This window comes from Stylophora pistillata, chromosome 8 (assembly GCF_964205215.1).
Source record: "Stylophora pistillata chromosome 8, jaStyPist1.2, whole genome shotgun sequence".
NCBI lineage: Eukaryota > Metazoa > Cnidaria > Anthozoa > Scleractinia > Pocilloporidae > Stylophora > Stylophora pistillata.
In genome coordinates this window covers 19,024,125-19,034,820 of record NC_142526.1, presented here as the reverse complement: position 1 = coordinate 19,034,820, position 10,696 = coordinate 19,024,125, and the positions used below count along the sequence as shown (strand labels likewise).

The 10,696-nt window shown below is 38.4% G+C and overlaps 1 protein-coding gene across 1 annotated transcript; it reads right to left on the bottom strand.

Annotated features, from left to right (window-relative positions):
• Window positions 1-238: 238 nt before the first annotated feature.
• Window positions 239-8,461, bottom strand: LOC111329231 (uncharacterized). The gene is made up of 8 exons (XM_022933865.2): window positions 8,152-8,461; window positions 7,056-7,166; window positions 5,319-5,393; window positions 4,519-4,665; window positions 4,203-4,340; window positions 2,491-3,158; window positions 1,701-1,872; window positions 239-1,323 (listed from the first exon to the last, which is right to left on the bottom strand). The coding sequence occupies exons 1-8, from the start codon at window positions 8,389-8,391 to the stop codon at window positions 1,126-1,128; spliced, it is 1,749 nt and encodes a 582-aa protein (XP_022789600.2). The 5' UTR covers window positions 8,392-8,461; the 3' UTR covers window positions 239-1,125.
• Between the last annotated feature and the right edge of the window lie 2,235 nt (window positions 8,462-10,696).

Below are 10,696 nucleotides of genomic sequence, written 5' to 3'. Positions count from 1 at the left end.
AAACCCCCTGAAGACAGCCAGCGAGGCTGGTTTGACTTTGACCCTAAAACCACTAACAGTGACTAACATCTCATTTCTCCTTACATGTATCAAGGTCTTGAGAACAATGGTAATGATCATCAACCACATAAGCTCTCGATTGCTAAGTAAATTCTCCTTTTCAGCACCTTAGGGAATGTATAGAGAACAGTATGGAGAATATGCATACTGATGTCAGGGTGTAGAGGTTAAATGAAAATTTTGGCAGGGTAAATTATTTTTAATAATCACCGTGATATGAAAACTAACACCTTCATTCATTCAATATCAAAGTATAACTGTATATAAATTATCAATATATTATTACATGGTTAAGATTTCAGCCAATGTCGATTGCTTGTCTACTCCCGATCAATTTTCTCCTCCTGCATAATATATCCCAAATACTTTGTCACGTAAGTTTTTTCAAAGCAATAAAATTTTACAAAGCAAAATACTCAATAATGCGGGTACTTTTCATAATTATGTATCAGTTCACATTTACCAGCACTTAACGAATCAATGTTCATCACATTTTTGACACAAAATAACTTAAACCTAGGTACTATTTCTGTATATATATTAATAGTGTTATGAAACATAGTATCACCCTAGACCTTGATCCCCATTAACAACACAATGCTCCCTGAAGTAACCTTCGTGGTTACTGAAACATAATAATTTTGTTTTGATTCGTAGTATCGCCGATCATTTCATGAGATAAATTAGAAGGTATCTCGAGTCTGTATATGGTGTTAAGAGACACAAGAAGCTACAAGACAAATGAAGAACAACAACTTTTGCCTTGACTAACAACTGATAGGTTAATGACCGTTAATAGAAGATCAACTGTGTGGTCAAGTAACAATATTTGAGTCCTTGCCAACTATATCACCGAGGCATTCCCTTAAATAGAATAAAACATCGAGATAATCAGCTTATAGGGAAGACAAACATCGAAAAGGAAAGGAGAATCCGAAAAGGAACGTCGACGTTCCAGTTCAAGGATAGCCGAGACTGACCCGGATTGTAACTAAAAAGCTTGGAAAATATACACGGAATTTCTCTAACCGTGACGTATCTCATTAAAAAAGGACTTGAATTCTCTCAACTCAGTTCAGCCATCATTGCGGTAAAATCTGATAAACTCTGATAATCAGGATCCGCTGGTACGCTATTCATATAATCTTCATCTTCACATAACACGTTCGAACCGGAAATCAACAGACTACAAGGGAGGCCGTCGGCGTGTTTGGAGTAGTGTTCAACTAAAGCTGTGAGGTCCGGTAAGACTTTGTCAAAACCCTGTTGAAAAGAGAGCCATAATTTAGAAGTTCACCTACTGGGTGAAAAAAAATGTTCAAATTCTGGAGAACAGTAAAACTGGAAGGACTGTTTAGGTGCCGGTCAGTTTTATTTATCCCAACAGTGCCTCCCTATGGAGGGCCGGGGGGGGGGGAAGGAGGAAACCCTTGATGGACTGGCATTCTGTACCCTACTACTTGCTTCATGCTACAGCAACCACGACAACCTCGTTCTCATGCTCCTCGTTCTTCCTTTCTAAAGGGAAGACAAAGAAGGCACCTTGGAAAAGTTGACACCGAGATATACTCCATCTTTAGTCATGTAGCCCTTTTCCTGGTCATTTTAACGGTTCGTTAACTACAACAGACACTCTTTACCTGTATCATGACGCCATCTTTGACTTTCACGATTAAAAAGTTTCCAAAACCACTAGGATTCGCCTCCTTTGGAACACGCATCGTCAACGCGAAACAGCCAGGTCTACTTTGACTGTCGCGCACAAAGAATGAGCCTTCCTCTGAATTTTGTAACATCTCAACCACAAATTCCCTAGTCGAAGAAATCTTGACATTAATGATATAAACAATTATCATGACCACTCACCATCACTTATTTTCCTAGTAAAAACTCTCCTTTCATTTCAAAGGTTATTGCAAGTTAAATCCCACCTGTCTTAGGCCCTCTTTAACTTTCTTTGCGGGGATACCGTAATGATTCGATTTGGTGCCCGGGACCCAGTTCTTCGAAGGCTGATTAGCGCTGACCCCAGGTTAAATTAAAATCCGGGTTTCTTTATTCCTTTGTTCCAAAACCTTTTCAAGACAATTTTCTCAATTCTTTTAGAGCATCCAATAATCAAATTCTAGACAAATTTAATTCCATTCGGGTAACAAAAAAATAGTCATCTAATCGACTTTGGGCAAGAAGATGTCCCTGCCAAGCAAGAAACGTTTCCTTGTTCGCGAAAACGCTCATTCATGAAAACGCTTGTTCACGAAAACGTTTGTTCACGAAAGCACTTGCTTACGAAAACGCTATTTCGCGAACGCCTCGCACAGGTTTCATGTCAATCCAATACCAAAGACACATTTTCATATTCAATTTGAACTTTTTTCTAACCCTGATTGCTGAAGTAATTACTGTAATTCGTTCGATACAAACACCAACCTTGGTATCCCAGGCATGTACCAATTTTCATCTTCGTGGCTAGTACTCTTGGACGCAGAATCAAATTTATTGCCTGTCGACAGTTCGCGATCCGCTGCTGAAAAACTCGGGTCTGATGCAACCTTGGCAAGTGGCAACATCGAAACATTCTGCTTGGATGACACGCCGTTCGAAACTGCGTCGCTCCGCGATGGCGGCGGAGTAAATGAACGTTCGCTGGTAATCACAGGGGCTGTAGCATGTTCTTCGTTTGGTGGCGTGTAAATTTTGTTTCCCTGAACTGGAGCACTGATTTTCCTTTGTGCCACAGGGCTTTCATTGATTTTCCTCTGTGCCACAGGGCTTCCATCAGCGACTGCATCGGAAGGGCTTGCCTTTCTTTCGTGTTGCCCAGATACCTCATTACCCTGCGGAATATTTGACTTGCGGACTTCAGGTGGGGTACGAGCTTTGCCAAGAGACCTACGTCTTCCCATCCTTGGTGATGGTTTAGAAGGAGTCGGTGAGGCTTGCTCCTCCGCTTTTGCTTCTTTCTTGGGCGTGGCTTGTTCCCTTGGAGAAGAATTAGGCGAGCTACTTCTGTTTGCTGCTTTTTCTTGCTCCTTTTTTAACCTTGCAAGCATTGCATGCTGAGAATTCTCATGACCCTGTTGGGCCTCAAGCTTGGCCTGAAAAATAAAACAGCTATTGAATCACCAACAATCAAAGTCAAACCCACAGCAATGGACACCGTGTAGAGGTGGTCCCCTCATTAACTCTTTAACTGCCAATATCTGACTGTTATTTCTCCCCTTTAGCTGTAGTGTCGACCTCAAACGGAGTACTAGTGTAAAAAACTTTATGAGTTCCCTTTTTAAAATAATTATAAATAATCATATTCTTATGCAATTATTCATGTAAATTTTAAAATCTGTATATAACCACATTTTAAAATCTTCTTTTGTGATGTACAAAGGCTTATATACTATTTTAATTACTATTAATATTGTTACAACTACTGCTATTACTTTGTTTTTTTTTTACGGCCATTAGGTTATCAGTTTTATTACTGTCAAATGTTACCCGCTCAATAAATAAGGTCTTACTACTACTACTACTGCTGCTGCTGCTGCTGCTGCTACTGCTGCTACTGCTACTGCTACTGCTACTGCTACTGCTACTGCTACTGCTACTACTACTACTACTACTACTACTAATGCTACACATTTCCTTGTAAATTAGTGAGGAGAATCTGGTGATAAATCAAGATAACAAATTCTACCTGATAGGTAAGAGTATTCTCGCTACCCATTTACTGGATAATGTATGGATATTATAGGGAGAAGTTACATGTTAATCTCTTCTGGGGGTTAGAGGGTTAACCACACACTGAGTCATGGTCCTGCCTTCCTTAACCCTTTCACACCCACCAGTGACCAAGACAGAATTTCTCCTTAGAACATCATTACCTTATCAAGCAAGCAAGTGATGAGAATAAAGAAAAATATCAATTGGGGGATTATTAGTTGATCCAATATCAAATTCTCCAAAATAACATCATAAGAATTGTATAACAGACATTTAGGAGAATTTCATTGATGAGATCTTGGAAGTGAAAGGGCTGAAAACCTTTCACATCAGGATTTGCCCTTGCATTCTGTGACATGTGAGAACAAACCAACTTTAATCAAATGAAAAGTTTGATGGGAAAAAGCTAGAAAGTTTGTACCCACCCACTTTCTTCCCTGAGGCATTATGCTATCCGGCCCCTTCTTCATTGGTTCCAGCTTAAGTTCTGTTCCCTGTGGAAACTTTGATTCAGAAAAAGCTACTTGAAATGCTTTGCCCACCAAAGCTGTGAGACTCTGTACCTATGGAAAAAATATAGGAATATGGAAAAAGAGGAGTTAAAAACAAGTTGGAATTGAATAAATAAATCTTCTTACCTCATCCATTCAGCACTCTGCCATTGCTACCCATCTGTGAAAAATGCAGAGTGGTAAAATTGTCGAGTAAATTTAATTTTCAACCAAAGTAATTTTCACTCACCTGTCTTGTATACTTCGTCATAAAAACATGGCAGTATATTGCTGTCCCCATGGGGGAGGGGTCATGAGACATGTAAGCAAAGAGTCTAAATTCTGGATCACATGTTGCAAATGAGATTCTCTGTAATGGATGGGCCATTCTGACACGCTAACAAACAAAAAAACAATCACTCAAAGTATCACCATCTTGAATTAAAAAATATGGTAAAAGAACTTAGGAAAACACTGTGGTCTAGATGGCTAGCTCTGGTATTTGGATGGAAAGTTTTGGGTTTGAACTCTGGGGAGAGTGATTGTTCTTGATCCTGGGCAATACACTTCACCCTTGACATTTCCTCTCAACAATGGGGAGTCAAAAGAGGTACCAGGGAACAGTCAAGGACTTACAACCAATACCCACGTAATACCAATTGCCTGTTAAAACAAAGAAAAATATAACAAGGAGGAAATGTGAAGTCAAGAAAAGCCTAGAGAAACTGTCAGATACCAGTATATAGGTAAATGGCAGTGATCAAATTGCACCTGTTTTTAGTTTTGAAACTGATTGGTTGGGACGATGGCACAAGCTTTCTTGATCCATTAAAGCATAGTAAAACAAAAACTAGACAGAATGAAATTGCTGTAAATCAAAAGTATGCAAGTCAATCTTACAAGTACATGTAAGGCCCGAGGAAAAGATATGTTGATAGGATGGATTTTCAGTTTTTTGATGAGAAATTTAATTTCAATCAAACCACAAAACACCTTTAAATCATGATCCTAAAATACAGTGACCATTGGCAAGTAAAGTACTTTAACTACCTTGTCATTGGGAGAAACAACTTTGATTCCATCAGTAGAAGTCAGAATAGCCACTGCTACACCTTTCTGAGCATTCTGGAGAAACAAACATTTGACATCATGTACAGTACTATAAACTAAATGTTATCAATCAAGAAGTGCAAAGCTATGAAATGTATGATAAAATTTGATATAAAAAAAGGTGAAGCACCCACTCTCAATTTTGCCCTTGTTAAGCTACAAAATAGGGAGCTTTAGCAATGACAACGACTACGGCAACGAAAACGCCGTGTCGAAATCTAACTTTTCGTTTTTGTAACTTTTTGAGGTTATTCCAATGTGTTTCACTTGGAAAATGCTGGCGAACTATTAAGGGACTATATCACTACGAACGGCGTTAAAGGAGAAAGAAAGAAAAATTAACCGTCATGCGCTCATGTTCTCGAGAAAACCTAAAGTTTGGTCATTTCACGTTGTTGTTTTGCCGAGAACGGCAAAGAAACGTACCAAAATGTTAAACGCACGTGCAGGGCGATTGTTTCTGCTCATTAAGCCTACTGTTTTCTGCCGTTCTCTTTGCCGTTGCCGTTGCTAAAGCTCCCTAATACTTAAGCCAGACCAGTTGATAGAACTGCAGTCACAATTTTACGTTTTGTTAGCAAGAGGAGGAGAATAGCTTTGAAGAAGAGTAGATTCATTGATTTGGAAATAATTAATCAGGATCACAGGTCAACTAATGATTTCAGCCCAAATTTTATGTTCTATCTGTTTTGATGTTCCAATATTTTTTTGTGAATTGTAATTTAGTGAGCCTTGGTCAGAAATAAAAGCATGTGTTATTTCCACTCAGTTTTGCAGTTTTCAACATCCAGAGAAATTCCCTGTGGACAAATAGACTCTGAGACTGAAGATTTCCTCCTAATAATAGGCTAATGGGGATGTTGTGCCATTGGATGGGTTGCATTTTCATGACTGCATTGACTTTAATGGAGTTGCATTTTCAATACAGTTACAAGAATGGGGTTGCACGATTTGGAATTTCAGGGATAAGAAAATTCGGGTAGGTAGAGATTTGTGGTTAAAAAGTTGTAACGGCATTTCGTGCTGTTATTTTAATATCTAACAATCTGCTTGCATTACAGAATGACCTTCTTAAAGGGCTTTACAAGGTAGATGCATGAAAAGAAAATGATTGAGCTGGGATTGTAAAAATTGCATTTTCCCAAAGTGACTACAGATGGGGTCTATTATTGGCTGTACAGTATGCACTATAATAATGTACAGGTTCTCAGAAACCAGCAGCACATACCCTGCAAAGATTTACCCAAGTGCTCCACAAGCATTAACTGCCTGGTAATTCAGTTTGTGATGGGTTATAGGGCTTAAAAACTACCCTATCCAAAACCAATGCAACTAAACCAAACAGAAAAGCTCAGTGTAAAATCTAAATACACTAGTAGTAAAGCAGAGAAACTATCTGTACATTTAAATGCAGCAACCCCATATCACAAAAAGTCTTTAGTCAAATGACCCCAGATCTGATGAGAGTTGTTTCATTCTCTAAAACTATAGAAAAGGCATAGTAAGAACATGAACTTGTTTGTTGCCTAAAAAGGATCCTATAATCCCTCAATTCTGACAACCTAGACTATGATATACTTAACAAATAGATTTCATGTTGCCATGTCTTTTCTGTAAAAGATCACAGATGACATCAAAATGCATGATGTGTGATGCAAGTTATTATATAAAACCTACGCGGTATTCTTTTAGCTTCTTTTTCACAAATCTTGTTCTTTCTTTGTGTGTTGATAGTGTATTTGTTCCCTCTCCTCCAGTACCCAGACTCACAGCAAATGTTCCAACATACTAAATAAATCAATCATTAAAACAAACAAAACAATGAAAATGCCATCACTTACAGTCCATATTTCCTTAAAAATTGCCCTTCAGTATCATTGAGAGGAAATATTTTGTATGGATTATCATGCAAGGAAATATTTCCAGATGAAATAAATGTAAATCCACTCTGCATGGTAGAGTAGAACTTGACGATATCCTGAGCGTGCAATGCAGCGATTTAGCATGCAAAAAAAGCTCAACTGGCATTTAAAATTTAAATTTTTTGGTGTGTATGCATGAGTGTTTTTTTTTTTCCAGTACGTACATTTGCATCTTGAAAAAAAAGAAAAAAAAAAAACACAGACACAAAAAACTCCCAAAAAAAGCGTTTTTGATGCCTGCAGAACAGCTAGTAAGTAAGAGCTTTCCGACATAACAAAAGTATTCCGGAAAGTTTCCAAAGGGCAAATTAACACCTCCTCCAAATGATAGCCAATAAAATATTGCTCCTAGTGAATAATTTTACGCACGATGAAATACTCAATTACGACTCTTGGGAAAAATCGTAAATGAATATCGCTTATAGCACATCTTAAGAGGGTCTGCAGACTTGAACAAAAACGTTGTTTACCTTCTTAATAACGATTCTTTTGTAAGTTCATGTTTTGATTCTTGTTTTTCAAAGTTTTGTTTTCACATCTGCACTAATATCGTCAAAAAACAGCACGTGACTTCGAAAGCTAGTTTTATAACCTTACGGTTCATCTAGTTCAACAAAAAGGTGTTAAAAATTCAGAAGCGAACTTAAGACCGAAAGTAAATCTCTAGGAATATATATATTTTTTAAGTAGTACTAAGTTTCAAGATAAAACTTTGGCACGAGCTATGCCCAATAAATATTTTTGTGCGTGAGCGGACTTGTTTCAAACACATTACCAAATTTCTTGCTGATCGTTCTCGAAAATGGGTTGACGTTCTTTAGCAAAAAGTATCACACTACTCAATTAAGTACCTGACAAAGTTGCTTGGGTCCCAGTAATTTGGGTTGATTTTCTGCCGGAGTCAAATCAACAAACCCCTGAGAATCGAAGCCGTCCACTTGATCGCCATCTGTTACTTCACTATTACTTCTATTTTCGACGACGACATTAAATGACGAATCATTGTCGATATTTGATGAACGATGGTTCTGTAGGTTGTTGTCAACAGTCTGCGCTTCTTCTTCCGATTTCTTCTTTTGCTTTTTGAACATTTCCGCCCAAAATATCACAACAGAACCTTCCGCAGGTAACACAACTCAGCGAAGAATAAAATCGACTAGGTCAAGCGGTCAGCAGTTTTAAAGTTATTAAACCGGAAATGACACGAGTCACCAACTCCGGAAGTAGTAGGTAATCTTTGAAGAAAGATTGCCTTTGCTATCCTAGTCCTCGTTAGTACAGTATATTAGATAAATGGGCTTCTTCGTCTCCTTTTGAAAATTGAACCTGGGAAAGCTTTGGAAAAATTTATACATCAGTAATTACCCTGCCGTAAAGTCAGTTTTTTAAACACTGCTGCGCTGGTCATGCCTTAGTCTCGGTTGAAGGGGGAAGTCAGAAGTCAAATGAATTTTTTGCTACTTTCGTCACTCGCAAAATTTTTCTTGAAATTTCTGAGGAATTTCAATAAAAATTTTTGGGTGAAACATATATTACCTTAATCAAGGATCGAAGTGGGATTTGCAGGTTATCCATATGGTGTGTTCTCTATACATAATTTTTTGGCCTCAGTGGAGTTCTTTAAAGAAAATCAACAAAAAGCTCTTCTTAAGCCCATGTACATGCAAGGTCCAAGTCAGGCTTTCTTGACTTAATACGGTGTTTCCCGCTTTTTCGCTTTTACAAGCTTTTACTAATCTTTTAGTAGAAATCACGAGAAGATCACATTTTTCCAGTGTATGTGTCCACTGTCAGAGCGTTAACCCTTCTTATAATAACTTCTTGTGGTACCCAAAGCGTTTGTAAATAACTGAACCCACCTCTTCCGGTCGTACTTCATTCAAGTTATCTATTTGTCTACGACAAAGAAAAGAACCTGACATGGAGTATTTGAGAACGACAACGAGTGCATGGACGACGGGGGGCGGGGCATTGGAGACTCTTAGAACCCGCAAAACCGTAGAAAAAATCGCGCAAAGCCGTAAAACCGCAAACAAAATTCGATCAAAACCGAAAACCGCATGAAAAACGATCCACACCAATACATTTTCACTTCCCAATAGCCCTTATAACCTTATCGCATTTGTGTCTGCAATGCAAAGGGTCCGTGGAGTTACAGTTTCAGGACGAGGCTATCTGGTCAACGTTTTTCGAGAAACACCAGAAACACTCCATGTCTGACCATAACTTTGGAATCTGTGTTATTTTCTGCCGAGGAAAAGGTTGAAATCCTTAGTGGTAATTGTTCTGGCATCACGAAAGAAAGATTGAAAGAATGGCTGTCATTTCGGAAAGGAACGGCAAAATTTTGTCGCGTTTGTTCACGACTACCGTTGTTGTTCCTTTGTCGGCCTTTTTGAGGTTTTTAACTCAGAGTCACGTTTCAAGGCACTCAGCACCTTGCTTTCGGCCGGAAGCAAATTATCTCAGTTGGCTTTGTAATTTCTATTACTGAAAGGTCACTTTTAACCTCTTCTAAATAGCTTTCAAGGGATACTGATTTTTGTATTGGTGGTATCCATGTAGATTTGACGTGGCAGGGATGGGTTTTTTGACCTCCCCTCGGTATATGTAAATCAGACGCATTCTCCTTGCGAACTGATCAAAGTCACACAATAGTTGTTGTCTGATCTGTTTTTTTTTTTTGTAGCGGGTGTCGGAATGAATTTAAGCCCTTTTGCCAGTAAATTAATCTGGTCGTTTGTAAGTTCTTTATTTGAGAAGTTTTTTAGGTGCGTTTTGTTCGCCTTCAGTTTGATAGTTGAACGTGTTTGGCAAGACCGCGGTTTCGATCCTAATCTTGTGGATCTCGTCAGTTGCCGATTCACTGAATAAACTGTTGCACCCGTACGCAATACAATATCTAACCATGACGAGAACACGCTGTATCCTTAAGAAAATGAATAAAAATGCCTCCAAACGTAGCCGTTTGCTTCGATTTTACTTGAAAGTTTTATCACAGGCGGCCCAAGCTCTCTTTGAGAACCACACAAGGAACGCAATTTGCATATTTATAAGGATTTGTACGGGATTTTCTACAAGATATCCACAGAGATAGTTAAAAGTGAAAATATTAAATGAAAATGGCTTACCTTGTTCCATACGTGTCTTGTTTGCTCCTGGTGTCGTTATTTTACTGATTTCACTTGATTTAAGCGGTTTTTTTTTATCCTGGTTTTCTACCACATAACGAGAAGGCTTCTCTTTATGTGGTAGAAAAGACTTCTCTTTTTATGTGGTAGAGAAGACTTCTCTTTATGTGGTAGAAAACCAGGATTAAAAAAAAACCGCTTAAATCAAGTGAAATCGGTAAAATAACGACATCAGGAGCAAACAACACACGTATGGAATAAGGTA

Excerpts from the sequence above, each read along its gene's own strand:
- LOC111329231 (XM_022933865.2), bottom strand. The coding sequence starts at position 8,391 with ATGTTCAAAAAGCAAAAGAAGAAATCGGAAGAAGAAGCGCAGACTGTT. Across the intron at positions 5,394-7,055 it reads AGAAGCTAAAAGAATACCGC|AATGCTCAGAAAGGTGTAGC; the intron begins GTAGGTTTTATA and ends TTGTTTCTCCAG. Across the intron at positions 1,873-2,490 it reads TACATGCCTGGGATACCAAG|GGAATTTGTGGTTGAGATGT; the intron begins GTTGGTGTTTGT and ends TTCTTCGACTAG.